The sequence below is a fragment of the Crinia signifera genome, chromosome 7 (assembly GCF_055691185.1).
Source record: "Crinia signifera chromosome 7, ASM5569118v1, whole genome shotgun sequence".
Taxonomy (NCBI): Eukaryota; Metazoa; Chordata; class Amphibia; order Anura; family Myobatrachidae; genus Crinia; species Crinia signifera.
Genome location: NC_139223.1, coordinates 69,486,637 through 69,505,681, shown reverse-complemented (window position 1 = coordinate 69,505,681; position 19,045 = coordinate 69,486,637). Strand labels below are relative to the sequence as shown.

General features: G+C 41.6%; 1 protein-coding gene across 3 annotated transcripts in view; it reads right to left on the bottom strand.

Moving 5' to 3' along the window:
- Positions 1-17,082, bottom strand: part of MYH11 (myosin heavy chain 11) — a 96,229-nt gene extending 79,147 nt beyond the window's left edge. For all 3 annotated transcript variants that reach the window (XM_083153293.1, XM_083153294.1, XM_083153295.1), the window contains exons 1-3: positions 16,962-17,082; positions 12,082-12,440; positions 301-457 (exon numbers count right to left, since the gene is read on the bottom strand). In XM_083153293.1, the coding sequence (XP_083009419.1) occupies positions 301-457; positions 12,082-12,423 (499 nt within the window). In that variant the 5' untranslated portion in view covers positions 12,424-12,440; positions 16,962-17,082. The remainder of the gene's footprint in view (positions 1-300; positions 458-12,081; positions 12,441-16,961) is intronic.
- Positions 17,083-19,045: the final 1,963 nt, after the last annotated feature.

Here is a 19,045-nt window from a genome sequence, read left to right as displayed (position 1 = left end):
GCGCAGTTGTTCATGATAACTCTCCTTATAATTATGTTAATGAAAAGAGGTTATATTGTCACATTCTATTTATAAAATAGTCATCATTATTATTATTATATAGTATAGGATAAAGCCTAGATTATGGTGATACTTGCATATTATACATTTATACTGTACAATGTACATCTAATAAACTAGTTAATTTGGCCCGGAGATGTAAGAACCTTGCTCCCAATAATTGAATCTGTGATCTCAAATTACGTTTTTTGAAGATCTGATTACACAAAGAGCATGTAGCAAACCTTATGGCCGTCTTACCTTGTAACATACTCCTGTATGCAGTGTCCGCTATTGCATAGATGTGAGGGGGCATTTCATGTCTCTTCTTCCCTTTGTACATGTCAATGATCTTCTCGGAATAAATTGGAAGTGATTTGTAGGGGTTGATCACAACGCAGAAAAGACCGGAATATGTCTGTAAAACACGCAAAAGAGGCAAATCCAATCAGCCGGGTAAGTCATGTCAGAAACACCACCATGGTAGCAACATCTGTGGACACACTGCAAGCATATGTATACACGAATGGGCCAATGCCATTTTTATTCAAAGAACAATGTTTGGGCTATACAAATAATGACTATATTCTTTTCTTTTCACAGGAAAGTATTTACGCTGCAGTTGAAAATTTACTTACGGCCCGTAACACACAGGTTGATTTACAGCCCCATTTCTAAGAGACCTGTCTAAATGAAGCACGGATCACTCCGTGTGTATGGCCCCCGGGACGGCGATGTGCAGTCTCATGTGTCCCTATCGCCTGACTAGATGTATACTGCATGCAGTATACATCTAGTCATCGCCAGTGTGCTTCCCATTGAGAACACTGGCTGTGACAAATCGCTCAGCACATCGCTGATCTCTGGTGAGCGATCTGTGCGTAACTAGATCGCTCAGCACACCGATCCCATCGCCCTGTGTGTACAGGGGAGTAGATTCATGAAAACCAGACTCACATTTGTAGAAATAATTTCACTATAAAATAAACTGTTACTGTATCAATATATTCTTCAGTTCCTGGATGTTCTCTGCATGCAAATATATCAATGCTATATTTATTCCCACTTTGGCACCTGGAAGAAGACTTCACATAAGTATAAGAGGATTTGGACATCCTTATAAGGAGAACAAAGAACATCTTGTTTAAAGTGCTGGTATGTATGGTTTGCTTGGTATTTAGAAAGAGAAAGAACATAAATGGGAATATGTTTGTTACAGGGGAACGACAAGTCAACTGTCTGGATGTATGACGCAGGTACATATCCTACATTGCAGGGACAAGCAGTAACATTCCAGATGTTGTGGAACTACAGAACATTTCTAATGATGCTCGGGAACTCCATCAGGAAAAGATGACAGCTCTTCTGGGGCTGAAGGGCAGAAGTTGCTCAGAAATAGCAACATTGTATCTTAAGGATACAAATGTTACCGGCCAATGTTAGAACTCTTCAATCATCTCAATAAATACCTCCAACAGACCATAGTTTATAGATCCTCTTTATTGTTCACTCATTATCAATATGTTGTCCATGTCTGAATAAGCTCTACAATATTTAATAGTTTGTTGATGGTTCCCACTCTGACACTCAAGCATAGATGTCAAAAGGAGGGGGGGGGGGGCAATGAAAATAGCTCCAACTCCTCCCTCCCCAACCTTGTTCTCCACCCACATCTAGGGCCCACCTCCTCCAGCTCCAGCCCCTAAAGTGTGTGAGTATGTACTGTGGGCTGGCTCCTCCTCTGGGACCAGACCTGCACCATTCTTACCTCCCATTTTATATAGTCCCCACCTCTGCCCCATCAGCTCCCCCTTTATCCATTTACTCAAACCCCATGCCCCAACAGCATCCCCTCCCTATGTATATTGGCACCCTGACAAAATGCTGAAACCAATACTATACATATACACTCAATGGGGAATACCAGACAAGTTTATATAGTTCCCTAAATATTTACATGTCCTTAAATAAATAGAGGACTCTCCATACTCTAGACCAGGACTTAAATTGGCCCTGGGGAGGTGGCAGAACCAAATTTTTCCGAGCCAAATATCCGCCCCTCCCCTTCCGTCCTTATTTGGGCAGAGGGCTAGAGTGTTCGGCACCGCCTACAACCTAAAAATTTGTGCCCTACTTCCATACAATATGAAAGAACAGTTCATGCCGTATGCCTACCGCAAAAAAAGTGGTGTGGTATAACAATAAAGAAGCATGGCCACACAGTAGAATTATTTTTTTACATCACACCACATGTAGTGACCATCATTCACATTACAAAACATAGTAATGCCTCTTATACACAATGTCCACATTAGTGCCCTCAGTAGTGCCACTTATACACAATGTCCACATTAATGCCCCTTATACATAATGCCCACAGTAGTGCCACTTATACACAAGCCAATGCTCACATCAGCAGTGACACATAATGCCACTCAAACTATAAACCCATAAACTTTACCCCCCCAACATACCCTACGGGGAGCTGGGGCTGAGCAGCCGTAGAGCAGTTCCTGGCCACAGTTACTGCTCTCAGCACCCATACTTCCCATCCCCGCTTCTCCTCCTATGCCTGGTGTATGAGGGTCCATGGAGCGGTTGCCATGCACTGCAGTGGCCAGGCAATGTGGGTGGGTGGGCGGAGGCCAACTATTACCACTTTAATCCCTGCTCTAGAATATTATTATAGCTTAGTGTAATGTAATAATCATTGCATTATAACCCAATATGGTTACCTGGACGTAGTGCGTAAGCCCATAACCCTGGCCAATATTATGCAAAGGAAATCTATATTGCAAAATTTATTGCAAAATGTATTACAGTGATTAGTAATGTTTGGGTAGTGCGCCAGCCTCTCTTTTCTATTAGTCCACTGCTAGTTTGTCAGAATAAAACAGAAACACGTTCTTATGGTATCAGTGAAGCAGGAGAGAAGAGGGCACATTTTTAGTGGACTTGACTTTTGAAGTGCAGTAGGCAAAACATCCTATCACAAAACTCAAGTCAAGATCTTTGTGGAACACCACAAGACCTCTTCTATGTAACGCTTAGATCCTGGATCTCTTGCATGCAAAACGTGCATACTTCTTGTACAGATCAAAAGACAGATCAAAGCATGTTTCATGGCCAATTAAGCTTGTCTTTAGTGTGGGAAGATATTTCTTAAATTTAATTTCCCTCTTGGAAACAACATTGTGCTTGAAGATGTGCTCTTCGCCTATTGCATGAATGATTTAAATCATGGTTGAGACTGCACATAGGTGACAATATCTTGGCAGATGATAGATGTCCCTTTCGGCAAAGGGGAATTCTGAACAGACACTCCTCATGGCTGAATATGGGCTTATTGCTTATGACATTAATCACATGTAGCCTCAAGTATTGGAAATCTTTCCTACAAATGTGTAATACAATGCTTCGTATAACAATGGCCGCTATTATGGGTAATGCATAAGCTGAAAGAATGTCTTGTCTGTAACTATTATCTCGTGTTAGCTACCTTCATAATCTGGCGCGTAGAAAGCTAAGAGATAGTGATTTCTACTTTGCATCCTTTGAGCTACAATGGGTAAAGGTGCCAATATGATTTCATATTGGCACCTTTACAATGGCATATAGAGGGACTATTTTTCATATTGGCACCTATAGAGGGTCTGTGTAAGAGACCTCTTCACCTCTGAACACTGTTGTCAACTTATATTATGACATTACATCCCATAAAGTAGAACATTGTAGAACTTTCCTATTAGTGAGTCCCTTTCACTCATCTCTTAGAAATGATTTATACATACTGTACTGTACCACATAACTTTTTAAGAGTGCTTAACTATTACACAATGTCAGTAATGTGATGTGTTAGATAAAGGTCGACAGGAATTCAATTAAATATAGTGAAATTCATTAATTTAAAGAACTCTGAGGCTCTAATGAGTCAAGATTATGTATAAATACAATAAGTCAGAAATCACTGATCATGTACAGAGGGTGGGTGAGGGACCCACTGAGGGCTCGGGCCATCTGCTGAGGGGGCCAAATGTCTTGTTTTTAAGCACACGCAGCGCTTTATCCAGTGCCTGATTAACCAATAGGCTGCTGCAGCCTAGGTCTCCAGGACTGGGTGGGGGGGAGGGCCTTGCAGATGACAACCAAGGAATAAAATGAGGGCGTAATTTACTCCATGCTTGTTAGCTGTCTTCCTGTACTGTGGGGGGTAAAGTTCTTATGGTGACTGCCAGATGGCTGTGCCAATGGAACTTAATGATGGAACCATTACTTACTTGTACTTTGTGCTACAGCGCCAACTGGGCAGCCTAAAGCCAAATTCTCCTTCACACGCCACAAGCATTAGATCATACATGCCATGCTTTGTTACATGAACATGGACAGTATGAATGGCGAGACCCTGAGCGCCCATAAATGTGTGTTTATCAGCATTACAAGGGGTGTATTAGCCTTGGGCACATTGCACCTTTATTCAGCTGGATTTAGAGTTGCACAACCTATAGAGTTAATGTCTAGTGCTCCCTAAACACAATCATAATAGTGGCATTCGTTTAATTGGATCCAGAGTCCTTCAATATTACACATTCCCAGAGATGTCCCAGGATGTGTCACTTGAAATGTTTGTATATATCAATCAACTGCAATTCTGAATTTTTGAGCCTTTTAAATCAATATACATATTTATCAAAGCTTGGAGAAAGATAAAGTGGAGAAATACTAGCCAATAACTTTCACTTATTTTTCAGGCAGTGTTTGGAAAATTCCAGTTAGTAGCTGATTGGTTGCTACTTTACCTATCTCCAGGAGAAGCCCAGAGGAAAGATATACGGTAGCTGAGTAGATATATAGCTGTGCCCAGTGGTATGTGTCACTAGGCTCCTCCTAGTCACAGGAAATGCCGCAAATCACCTGTCACTCATGAAGGGGTGTTGCCAATAAGACGTAATTTTCATAGAAATAAGTAATTTTGGCCCCTCCCCATTTTACCATGATTATTGGCATTGTCTAGTCCCCGTTGTGCCCACTTCCAGAATGCGGGAGGCCAGTCTTCTCTTTCCAGGGTGTGTGGAATTGTCAACTACTGTAATTTGGAAGTCTCCCACACCTTCCAGGAGAGTAGGCAAGCATGCTCATCTCTCTTCAAGTGCTTATAAATCGTCAGCATAGTTATTAAAGCAGAATAGGTAAACTTAATAATATTCCATTATAAACAACTTCAGTAAACATGTCATGACTGGGATCTAGTACCTAACTGTACTGTGTATGGTGTACTTATCTGCTCACCAGCAATTTGTTCTGTCAAATACAATGTATATTGTCATTTATAGCTGTCATTCTCCTTATCAACATGACAACCAGTCATGATGTTATTGCTATATGTATATATATATATATATATTTTGTTGCCACAACATCCCCAATGCATTATCTTGAATGGGGATAAGTAGGTGGGGTCATATTCATACTCAGATTTAAGCTTATATCGGTTAATAAACTATTACCTCTTCTAAATGAATTTACAAACATTTACATTGTATGATCAGCATGGCTTAGATAACTTTAGAACCTAAGGTGTCACACATATCCTGAGCTGAAATGAAATGATTATAATAATGGGATCGCATTATACAACCAGCGCAATAAAGTACCCAAGTAGTTTAATTGCTTATTTTAAAAATGATGCTTGAAGTGAATTGTTGAAAAGATGCCGACTTGGAGACATGCGAGTCAGAAATAAAGGGGTTGTTGTGTTTTCTCAGATACCGTGGTTAACATAATTGTGTACAAAAGAGCAGGTGTTCATCTGTTGACCTTGTTCACATTTCCCAGGTCACCTAGCAGGTGCAGGTGTACTCATTACTCACTCCACAGGTGGAGCTCATTATTTCACTTGTGATTCTGTGAGGAGACCTGGAAAACATGCACTGCCTGGGGTCCTTGAAGGCTGAGTTTAGGGACCACTGCTATAAACAAATATGTCATAATATAGAAGCTCAGAAGTTGGCAAAGAATCTTATGGCAGAGAAAACAGAAAGCTGTAGTATACAGTATATACTTCTCGATGCCAACCTTTGCTCATTGACTGCAATGACCACCCATCTTTCCTAAATTCCTGATTTCTCCTTAAAATGTTCCTCACTTAGGGCCTGATTCATGTTAATGCGATTTAGTATGCAGCAGCTGTGATAATATGCTAATGTGGCAGCCGCCAGGAATTTTACTAAGAAGCCCAGATCTACTGCTTGTGTACAAAGGTATAACAACTAGCCCTTCTGTGTAACCCAATGGTCACGCAGCCTGGTTGTAGGACGCCGGGGCCATTGATACTGTACACGGGATTGCAGTTGTAAGATGTGACATGCCCATGAAACAGAAGCATCATGTCTGCATTTGAGTGCCCACCCCCACAAATGTCCCCCACCTGTCACTCACTTTGTGACCATTGCGGCACATATGCAGTGCAACTTATACACACATATGGTGGTCAAAATTCTCTACAGTGCATACAACATCCTCATTGTGTCCATCTCTGAAACAGAGCCTTAAAACTCCTATAGGGGGGAAATTTACTGAGATGGTAGGTTCTATTTCACATGAGATGTTATTATGGGTAGCCAATCAGAATCTACATCTTATTTAGCACCTTCTATAAGGTAATAGATTGTATCTGATTGGTTGCCCATAACAAACTCCCATCTGAAATAGAATTCCCATCTTAATAAATTTCCCTCTACGTCAAGGTTCTATTACCTGTATAGAACCAACAACAAATGGTTTTGGTGACTTCTGGCAGCCTTATATTTCGCAGTAAAGCTGGGTACACACTAAGCAGTGTGTACCCAGCCTGACATTGCTGTTGATGGGAGCTGGCATGTTCCAAGTGCGTACACACTGTGTATTCTGCAACATGTCATCACTAGGAATATCACTGTCGGCCCTGCTGCAAGGCCGACAGTAGATGACTCTAGTGACCTGCGGGAGTGCGCGTATCATAGGTACACTAGACAATGTACCTGTTGTGTCACACACTGTATATGGGTCTAATTCAGACCCAATCGCAGCCCGTGCAATTATTGAACGATAATGCGCAGGGTCCCCCTGCGAAAGAAGCCAGCGTTGGCATGCCATCTCAATAATAATAATAATAATAATAATAATAGGGCACCAGGGTGGGGGGGTGGGGCGTCGCAGGTGACAGCCAAGGAATAAAATTGAGGCCTCATTTATTGCATGTTTGTTGTACTGTGTGGGTATTGTTATTAAGGTGACTGCCAGATGGCTGTGCCAATGTAACTTGCTTATGGAACCATTACTTTACATACATTGGGCGGGATGTTCTAACATCTGCTGCCCTGTATCGCCGGGCATCGCATTATTAATAACCACATATGCTTTAACATATGTGGTTATTATAACACAAGGGACAGCTCTTGCGATAAGAGCTGTCCCTTGCGATGCGGTGCCGGCACAGGACTTCCGGGTCAGAGACCCGGGAGTCCATCTGCGCATGCTCAGAGTGTTGGCGACAGCGGGGGGCATGCCGGGAGGGATCCGTGACGGATCCCTCACAGTAGCTCTGCGGTAAGAAGCTCATAGGCTTCAACAGGTGCCACTGCGGAGGGGCCATAGAGCATACAGAAATGCGGTAAAACCCCCGATAACGGGGGTTTTACCGCATTTCTCCTTTAGAGAATCTCCCCCATTGTGCTACAACACCAGCTGAGCAGCCTAAAGTCCAAGTCTCCATCACACGCCACAGTCATTAAATCATACATGCCAGTTTTATACTCTTTGTTACATGCACATGGGCAGCATGACTGGTGAGTGTCCATACACATATGTTTAGCAGCATTACAAGGGGTTCTACATGTGTATTAGCCTAGGGCACCTAGAACCTTTAATCAGGCCTGAAAACCTGTAGCTGAGTATATGTAGACTGTTGGTGATTACTAGTTCTACCTCTCCCGCCCAAGCCAAAAGCTGAAAAGTCTCCTTTACATAAAAGATAGCACCAATTGTACTATAGGAGGGGGAGATATACAGTAGTACATATTTAATGAATTCTGTGAAATCTTTTGTTTACAAGCCTTTGTTGAACTACAAAGACCCAGCAACCAGCACCACTCTTCAAATTAAGAGTTTTAACTAAAATATAATTGTAGAGCCAGGCTGAGTAAATCTTTTGTGATACTCGTTTTGTGCCCCCATCTTTCCCTTCCATCTAAAAGGGGAAATCTCTGCAAGTTAAAAAAGAAAAGCAATGGCTGACTAAGCACAGAGGTGACATCAGGGAGCGCCCCAGGCGAGGGGGGGGGGGGGTGGGGCGCCCCGGTGCCTACGGGGGGGGGTGTAACTGCGGCGCTGTGTGATCTGGCGGCGGGGTCCCTGTAGTGATGCGCGCTAACCGGCAGCCAGGCGGCGCAGGAAATCTCAGCCAATCAGCATGCGGAATGTTTTCAAACCCAGCAGCGCTTCCCGCGCCGCCTGGCTGCCGGATAGCGCGCATCACTGCAGGGACCCCGCCGCCAGATCACACAGCGCCGCAGGTACCTGGCACGGACACCCCTGCAGCCTCCATGCGAAAGGCGAGGGGCGAAGTGCCGCCCTCCAGTGGCTGGCGCCCTAGGCAAATGCCTAGATTTGCCTAGTGGTGGCGCCGGCCCTGGGTGACATAACCACTAAAGGGTTCTGTGATGCTATTACTTTAAGTTGCCTGTTGTTAGTTGCTGTGAGATCTGATGAGGAAGGGCTTAGCCAATAGGGGTAAAAGGGGAGGAGTGGGCAGTCTAGGAGAGGACAGGAAGTGGTGTGATCGGCCTCTTTAAGAAGTTTTCCCCTTCCTCCCATCCATATGTTTTATGTTTAAAGAACGGTCACTTGTTTATATGTAGGAGTTAAGTAGCTAATGGGTGCGCTCTCCTGACATCGATATGTCATTGACCCATCCTCCAGGACGGGAGATGGGCTAAACCACCTGCACAGGTGGGTTGCCGAGGGAGACTTGATCACCAGCGATGTGTGGTTTGTGTGTGGTGATGCTACCCTTGACCATTCTACCATCTATAGTCATATCATAGTCAATTTGTCAATCAATAAATTTCATTTTTAAATGCCAGCACTTGTGTCTGTGTCTTATTTTACTGTTAAGTATTAAAGTTTTAAGTTTATTAACGTATATGCATAAGGATACCCGCTGGTGAGTTTACTGCCCTGTTTCAACATTATCCAAACATTTTTGGGGGAATATAGCAGGTTCTTAAGGCTTGATCATAATGCGATCTATAACAACAATAGATCATCATGATCTTCAGTATATGAAAGTTCCACTATGTATAAACAGTGTCATGTACTTGCATTTAATTACTCACATATTTGAGTAATTATGAAGAAATATTTAACTCTGTAGTGAGCACGTGTTTAGAGTGTAGCAGACAGTAAGGAATTTATATTTGTGTGTACGGATGAGAAAGCTGCTGGTTTTTGTTTTATCCACATTTTGTTTGCTCCCCAAATCTCCTAGTTTTGGGTGCTGGAATGCCATTGTTACATCTGTATATCTTACCAAGTAACATTTACTCATTCTGGTGCAGTTCAATATCCTTGTAAGAGCATTGTTGACATTCATTTATTTATAGGGCTTTTCATGGAGCGAGTACATGTGTGTGGGTTGATTACAGCTTGTAGCTATATAAACTTGCACATTTAAAAGATAAACACATCCACTGCTGCATTATTCTTAAGCTGGGTACACACATAAGCTACGGGCATTCCAACATCGGAACGAATGCTCGGCAGCAGGTATTGTGTGTACACGCTGGCACAATATTAATAAAGGATGCAACAATCATGTTTTGTCCTTCATTAGCATACTACAGGTCGCTAGTGATGTGCAGTACATCAAACCAAGGCCCCTCTTCTGATTGACATATGTACACGCACAGGAGCGATTTTTCACCATTCAGTTATTTCTGAGCATGTGCAGCCGCTGTGTGCGAGCGGCCACAACGAATAGATTATTCGCCAGGCACTCGCATACAACAGTGTGGGCAGGGGGCATGGGTCGGCGGGCCGGTGGATTCACCCATGTGAATGGCCAGTATTTCATGGCCGTTCCCATGAGAATGCCAGCGTTCTTATGGTAATTCCCCGATGACGCAGGGGGCGGGCAGCTGATGTCAGCAGATGTCATTTGCCCGCTCACTTCCCGCACAGGGCGCCCACAGATCTGAGACACCACAGAGGTGTCTCAGATCTGCGAGCGCTGGAGAAAACATTCGATGGTCGACGACCATCAAATGTGTTATCCCCCGCACCCAAGGCTGCAAATCAATTTGCATGCCTGCGGGGAATCGTAGCGTGCGGGGGGGGGGTGGCGATCGGCCATGCAAGTGGCGGGCGGCGTCTGGTGGACTTGCAAGGCTGCAAAATTTGCAGCCTTGCGAGTCAACCAGTCAACTTCCCAAGTTTCTGCCGCTAGTGACAGTGGGAGCACAAAATCCCCAGTACATACTAATTAATGTAGGTGATATGACATTTCGAAAAGGCCTATCATGCCAACACCTCTCCAGAGAATACATAGAGATGACCGGAGGATGGAATGCCTAATTTAGACCTAATCGCAGAGCACTTTTTGTTAGGAAATGAACAAAACCATGCTGCACTGGAGGTGGGGCAGATGTGACATGTGCAGAGAGAGTTAGAATGGCATCCCATCCTGTGGTCACAAGAACAGTGCTTGGCTTTCACAGTACATAATTGAGGAGCTAGCCTCAGTGGGCCTGGAATAATTAATTTTTGATTACTTTATAAAGTAAATAATATGCAATTTGGTGAGTGACAATGATTTGTGTACAAACAATGGACCTATGGTATTTCCAGTAATAAACAGAGATATGATTGACAATCTGATAAGTGTTATATTTATATACATTTTAAAGTGTAACTTCTCTTGTTAATCTGGAACAGATGGGGTTATAGCATTTCTAAAACAGTAATTTTGGATTACTTTATGTTTGTTTTTTTAAAGTAGTCTTATTGAGACTCTGTAAAATGATCCCCATACCATTATGAAGCCAGATTCACTGGAGCATGGCCACAGCCAGTTAACCTCCTATCATTAAGAACATGGTTGTACAAACAGTACCATTTATTCCCCTTTCACACCGCCAACCCAGCAATTACCCGGCTTTTTTGAGTGCTGGGTCATTTTGCCGGGTGCAGTCTGACCCGAATTCACACCAGAATAACCCTGTTTTTTCTTCAGCTTGAAAGGGTCAACCTGGCTCTTAAATCCCATTTCGCCGACCCTGGTAAAGAGCAGGGTTCGCAACCCAGAGTTTAAAGACCCAGGTTGACCCTTTCACCCCAAATATAAACCCGGCTTATTCAGCAAATTTCCCAGGTTGAAAAGCTTTCACCCAGTAATTTGCTTCTGGTGTGAATTGGGTATTAGAGGAATCATGGGCCCATTTCTTGTGGCCACCCTAGGATACATTTACAATCTTAGTGCTGACCATCCCTCATTTGTCCTCACAGACACCTCCCATCCACAATCTGCCATCACTAGGCATCCAATGAAAGCTCAGTTACTCTCTCCCCATCCACTGTGCCCTTGGGTGCAGCTATTCATGACTCTGAGACAACATGTCATTATGCTTGTACTAAAGCCAGAAGCCAACAGCCTATGCATTAACCTCAAATACGATTATACAGCTCGTAACCCTTTGAGTGCCAAGAAAATTTGTCAAAATAGGTGTGAAAAGTAACAAGCAAACATTTGTATTCATCATAATGACCTGTAAGGTTTACCTTATATAGGAAATATAATCTTTTTTTCACAACAATTTTATTTGAATGATATAACAAATGTGAGTGACGCTGGCATTTTTAGCAGATAGTTTGAACATCGCTCACAGAGATATTGGCACTCAAAGGGTTACCCGTCATCTTTACCTGTCCCCATGGTACTTGATTTAGCAAAATCATGTGATGTACGTAATAGGCAACTGCATTTCTTTTTCATGATATTGGTTGACTTACATAGATAAGGCCGGAGAAATATCTTTCTCTTAAATTGTGCAGCACAGATGCTTCATTAAGGCAAGTCAGCTCCGCCATATCCTCTACTTTGGAGAATTTGGGGGGGTTCATCTTCTGGACATCATCCTTGCTTATTGTCCTTTTCTGACCATTTTCCAATTCAATAAGGACCTCATCGCCTTTCTCTTCCTTGATACTTGCAGCTTCAAATCCATGTTTCTCAGAAGGGACCCAAACCAGTTTTTTGGCTGTCCAATCTGCCTGGGCTACTGGGCTGTTTTGGAAGTTTTTGTCCAAAAAAAGGAATTTCTCATCCTCGCTCAGTTGTTTTGGTTGCGACATTTTGACTTAAAGGTCTCCTAAAAAGGAAGAAAATGTTCGGTTAATGGACAGTTAATAGTTGAAGAACATTATATACAATTATAAATATCATAATTACAATAATAAGCACTCTTTCTCAACTTAAACTCAAGTATATGACTTCACAGCACTGAGGTCATGGGTTCGAATCAGACCATTGCTCTAACTGTGCGGCGTTTGTATAGTATCCCCGTGCTTGCGTGGATTTACTCTGGGTACAAAGGTTTCCTCCCACATTCCCAAAAATATACAGGTAGGTTAATTGGCTCCCAACAAAAGGAACACTAAAATGAATGTGTGCGTGACTACATGTTGTAGGCAATATAGATTGTAAACTCCACTGGGGCAGGGAGAAGGTGTACTCTTTAAGGACTGTAAAATCAATATTAGCTATTTCCAAATTGTTCCCTATGGTCAGAGTAGTATACATCAGTTAAATTACTTCATAGAATATACTGACTATATTTTTATTTACCATTTATTTTACATGGTATAATTCATATTCAGATATTTACTCTACAATACTGAGTAGTAAATATGAAACAAGAACTATTCCTTACTCTAAACTAAATCTAATTGTTCTATCACAACTGTGTCATCTGCTCTTTTAAATTTGCCATCAAGCTTTTCACAACCAATTTGGGAAATACATTTAATAAATGATGCCCCTGCTCTGACATGTACTGTAGTGTGGCGTAGGAACGGCTTAAAGTTATCCTTGTTCAAAAACCTCAATAAAAACTTAATGGATTAAAAAAAAAGAGATATCCCTGTTCCAATGATAATATTTGTATTAAATCAATGATCTACAGCATCTAATGGTCTTGCAAGCTTTTAAGATTTAGCAATTACTCTTGGGATTCTGGTGGGTGGTTAGAAAAAATATCAGATACTGGGAGTATGAGATTACAGGATAACAAGAAAGGAAAAATAAATGATAAATTAAAAGATGGATAGATTAGAAGCAAGTGGATAGTAATACAATATATACAGTATGATGCTGTTACATAAACAATAGTTAAAGTGTGAAAAAGAGGGATACTTATATTTAATATGGACTATTTATGTTTCTTCCACATAAAGGCAGGAACACGCAATCCAGGTGCATATTAAAAAGACAATTTGCAATGTGAAGACTCGGACAGCATAAAGACCCTACACAGCATAAAGCAGGTGTACAGTATAAGATTAGGTTACATATGTGATCTAGTAATATGTGAGAGGAAGGAATACAACATTGAGGAACTAGCAAAACAAACAGGTAGGATTTCAAATTCTTTCTAACGGCTGGGGACTTTTCATTGTAACTTCCTCATGTAGAGCTAATGTTTGCCTAATAATATTATTTAATAACAGTTCAACTTTGCTAATGTATGTTCCGAGGTATTTGTCAGTGTATAGTATGCATTACACTCAACACAGATTTTTCGAAACATTTTTTACATTTTTTCAAACTTTCATGAATCACAGTTCCTTAGAATACCAACACCCCTAGGCCGAACGTTTCTTATTGAGAAATTTAGCAAAAGCTAAATCATTTAGTAAATTGAGTTTTTCCAGTTCTGTGCTGGAGGACAGGGTTGTACTACTGTTTATGCACATGTTTTATGGTGGGCAAAACCAGTGGTGCTGGCTACCAAACAAACTGACCACAAATGTAATTAGGTTCTAGATCTCAATCTCCTAGATTGGGCAGCATGGATGGTGTAATGGTTATCGTTACTGCCTCGCAGTGCAGAGGTCATGGGTTCAATTCCCACCATAGCCCTAACTGTGTGGAGTTTGTATATTCTCCCCTTGTTTGCATGGGTTTACTATGGCCACTCCAGTTTCTTTCCACAATCCAAAAAGATACTCGTTCATTGGCTCCCAATAAAATGAACCCTAGAATGAATGTGCGTGCGTGTACATGTGGTAGGGAATATAGATTGTAAACTCCACTGGGGCAGGGATTGATGTGAATGTTCAAAGAGCTGCGGAATATGTGTGCTGTAAATCATTAAATAAATAGATCTCCAACTTCAGGCACCTCTGCAGGTGCTCTAAGGCATCCCCAGGTGCAATGGCACTCAGTTTGTGAACTATTGGTATATGTCAAATACTAATTAACAAACCATTGAGATGGGATTCCTACTATCATGGTCATCTGATTTCCAAAATACTTTTTTGCCAATAAATTAAAATTACTGAAATCATTTAATGTGTTGGTTTTTTTATATTCGAATTCCTGTCTACTCAACTGAAGACAAAAAAAAAAATACAGATTTGCAATACAGACAGTAAAGGTTTTTTAATTTTTTATTATTTTCTTATGAAATAATAATAATAATAATAATAATAATAATAATAATGATAATTGTATCCTTCTCTGATGTGGATTCATGCAAATACATCCAAAACTGGTTCTAGTAATGCACAATGTGGTAGCACTAATGGTTGGACAATGCACTGACAATTTTCGGCCAATCTTAAGAGACATTGTCCTCTTAAGGCTGGATAATTCAGAATTTTCCTGGGTGACATTAAATAGATCAATAGAAGTGCAAGTATATTGCACCAACAAATCTATCTGAATTTCCACACCCATAACCCTTCCGGTTTGTTCTTACACCACTTTTCCAGTGATTAAGTCTATTAGTGCATTCTTCTTCTTGGAAAGCCCCTTTGAAATAAACTAAGTTCCCTTCAACAAAGTCTCAAGCATGACTCCCAGTTCCATTCTAATTTGACATTAGAATAAGGGTGTTATCTACAGGAAATCTACAGAATAGGAATGTAAAACAGATCATGTCTGGCTCCAACATAAAACACAACTAAAGAGGAGGTATTAACATGTAAAAGAACAATGTTCTCCTGTCTGCATAGTCCTTGGAAAACAATGGCCTACACATAACACCTTATTGAAAATGCCAATTTCTTGGAAAGTTTGCCTTACAATAAATAAATGCAGGAGAAACGTAGTGCAGATCAGTGTGTAAGCCACATGTAAGACACCAAAAGCTGGAAAGCGGAGAGCCAGAGTGACGTGAGCAACTCCATTTTGTCTCAATTCACTGCTGATTTACTGAGGCACCTGCATAGGATAATGGTTACCTATTCTAATACACATTTATTCCCAATATTAGTAGCATTCCAAATATGAATAGCTTCCTGCTATTATACAATATATATGAATAATTTTCTAATGACTATGAGAAAAAACTATCCAATTTCTTTAGGTGTATTGCAGTATGCACATATCCGCTTTGAAACTTATTCCGGGTACTGGCCAATTCCTATTCAATCAATCATGATAAAGAAACTGAAACAAGTATATAATCAAATATCAGAAATAGCTCCAACCTATAAGCTCAGAGCCTGATGCCAGCAGTGGTCCTCTGCTAGTGTTGGTGTATGGGCCCATATAAGGTCATGTTACCCATAAGACATGATAACCAATTCATAACAAATACCTTTTAGGGGAAAAAAATCTGCCTCCAGAAAGTACAATAAAACATCAGGTGGTCTAAGTGTCATGCACAGCACAGCTGCATAGCCCCATCTTCCTGGCCAATGAGAACACTCTACTAAGTGACAATTACATGTCAGGAGAAGTGATGTTCAGGTCCCAGCATGCAATGCTGCTCCCACTGGAATTCCAGGGGTTAATCAGAAGAGGATGGTTTGGATCGGGACATCATTCCGTTAGAGGCAGCATGAATACAGATTGATGTGATCACTTCAGACATGTTAATTATAGCCGAGCAGAACCTCCACACCAACATAATGCTTAGAATGTATTCATATTCCCAATTCCACTATTTCCGTTTTAGATGTTCCTTCGGCTGCTGTATTGTATGCATGCAATAACGACCTTATTGTATAATTATTGGATACTACTAGCAATGTCATATTATACTCTCAGAAACTTTTTTCATTACAACATACTGACACAGCAACAGCTTAACCCTTTCACTACCAGAGGATTGTACCGAGACACCACAAAATTAACCCTATCGGTACCACCAGCCCAACACTTTACACTTCAAAGTTCCATTGCCACACAATTGCCATATGTGTTAACATGAATGTAATCATAACAAACAAAAAATCATCTTAGAACTTTTCATCTAAGAGCCAGGAGTCAATGGACCATATACATTAATTAATGTAAGTGATTTCTAAGTGGAACTCTCTGGCAAAATCTTTATCGCTTTTTAAAGTGTATGAATGTAATCACAAATAAATCTATGAGTAAATATATATATATATATATATATATATAATGTGTGTATGTATGTATGTATGTATGTATGTGTGTGTGTGTGTGTGTGTGTGTGTGTGTGTGTGTGTGTGTGTGTGTATCTATGTATGTATGTATGTATGTATGTATATGTATATATATATATATATATATATATATATATATATATATATATATATAACACACATATATAATATTTCTGGCATAGTTGACTGTAACTTTTTTTCCTGTTATCTGTTATATCTAAATACCAAAAATATTTTCAGCGCCTACTTACAGATATCCAATTACTTAAGCAGAAGTTGAAGACACAGACTGGAACCTGTACAGCTCACAGCTGGGACAGTCCAAATTCCCCGTCAGTTTGCAGTCCCTCTATATAGACAGAGCCATCTCCACAGTGGGAGGGATGGAGCCTAGGGAGAGATGAAGGGAGGGGTGGAGAACCCTCCTACTTCCCTAAGGTACAGGCTGGATTGGAGCACCTTAGTAGTATCCTCTGTGTACTGAGGGTGCAGTACACAGTCTACCATCAGCTCTGTATGCTCACAAGTCCATTATTATGGCATATTTAATATCAGGGACCTCTTATAAAGAAGTATTCTCCAACACCAACTGTAACAAATGATTGCTTTTATTCCTGTTAATATACATGTATTATAATAACACATTACAATAGTCACTATGATACTAGATACTAGAATTTTATGTTATGACATGGGATTTTGCAGTGTTATCAGTCACATCTGGAGTGCTGATCAGTAACATCTTACTCCCCATGGAGAGTGATGATTCCCAGCTCTGTGGCTGTAGCTGGGGGCTTCCCATGCATGTTCCTGAGAAAGGAGAAAAAAGCTCTGTGCAGATATGACTCCATCTGCCCAAATAAGGAGACGGGCACTCTTTCTGCACTGTGTTCTTCTATGTTAGGGGCTGTCTGTTCTCAGGCTACGGCTTGAAGGAAGGGAGTGGATGCTGGAGTACGCTTGGCCAGTATAGCAAGGAGAGAGGAGCACATTACACTTATAAACAAGGAGAGCCCTTTCTTTTTAACCTCTCAATGCAGAATAGTCATAGGCAACACATTCATGTACAGCAAGGAAATCCGTGATTCCTGTAATGTTTGTTTTCAACTCTGTGTATCGCAACAGTTTTTTTGAATTGTAATGTAATATGTTCTGTGTCTTTGTTATAAGTATTAATGGGGCAGATGTATTAAGCCTTAACAAGAGATAAATGAAAGGGTGATAAGGAGAGATAAACTTCGAGCCAATCAGCTCCTTACTGACTTTTTTCAAACACAGGCTGTAACATGGCAGTTAGCAGGTGATTGGCTGGACGTTTATCTCCCCTTATCACCCCTGCATTTATCTCTTGTTAAGGCTTAATACATCTGCCCCCATTGTCACGGAATGAGATGTCCCATTTTGTGCATCATTTAACCCCTTCCCGACATTTGACGTATATATACGTCATGGCCGGGATGTACTTCCCGACACATGACGTATATATACGTCATGACTTTAAACTGTCCCCGCGTCTATAGACGCGGTGACAGTTTAAACATGTCTGCTGTCCCTGACAGCAGACATGTCCCTGCATGCCCAGGGGGGGCGGCGATGCCTCCCCCCCGTCGGCGATCGCTGTGATTGGCTGTTCAATGTGAACAGCCAGTCGCAGCGTTTTCCTGTGTTACCGGCGAATCAGACGCTCGGTAACACAGGTGTCAATCACCGTCGGGTGTGAGGGGGCATGAGGGGGTCACCGGTGATGACCACACCTCACCCCACCTCACCCCACCTGCCCCCAAGGCTGTGATTGGTCCGTCGGACCGACGGACCAATCACAGCCAAGGCGCGTCATTTAAACTAACGGTGACTGCGCTGCAGACGCCATTCCGGTCTGGAATTGCGTGCAGAGCGGTCACCGACCAATCTGTCGTGATATACATACCTGATCCTTGCCTGATACTTACCTGATCACCGCTGGTAGCGTGCTGCCAGCAGCTGGATGCTTCCTGGATCTTGTGACTTCCTGTGTGCTGCTGCTGCAGTGTCATAGAGTCACAGATCGTGAGAGATAGTGACAGATAGTGACAGAGAGTGACAGAGAGTGACAGAGAGTGATAGAGAGTGATAGAGAGTGCTATATTTTGTGTCTGCTGCACCCCTTTTGTGCTGATCAGTATATCTGTGCTGATCAGCAACTTTTTTTTTTTTTTTATATATATACCTGTCAGTTGCACCAAAGGTTGTGCTGCCTGTGCAACTGACTGCTGCCCCCCTGCTGCCCCCCCTTTTGTGCTGATCAGTTTAAATTAATTAACTGATCAGCAACTTTTTGGGGGTCCAGGTTTTTTTT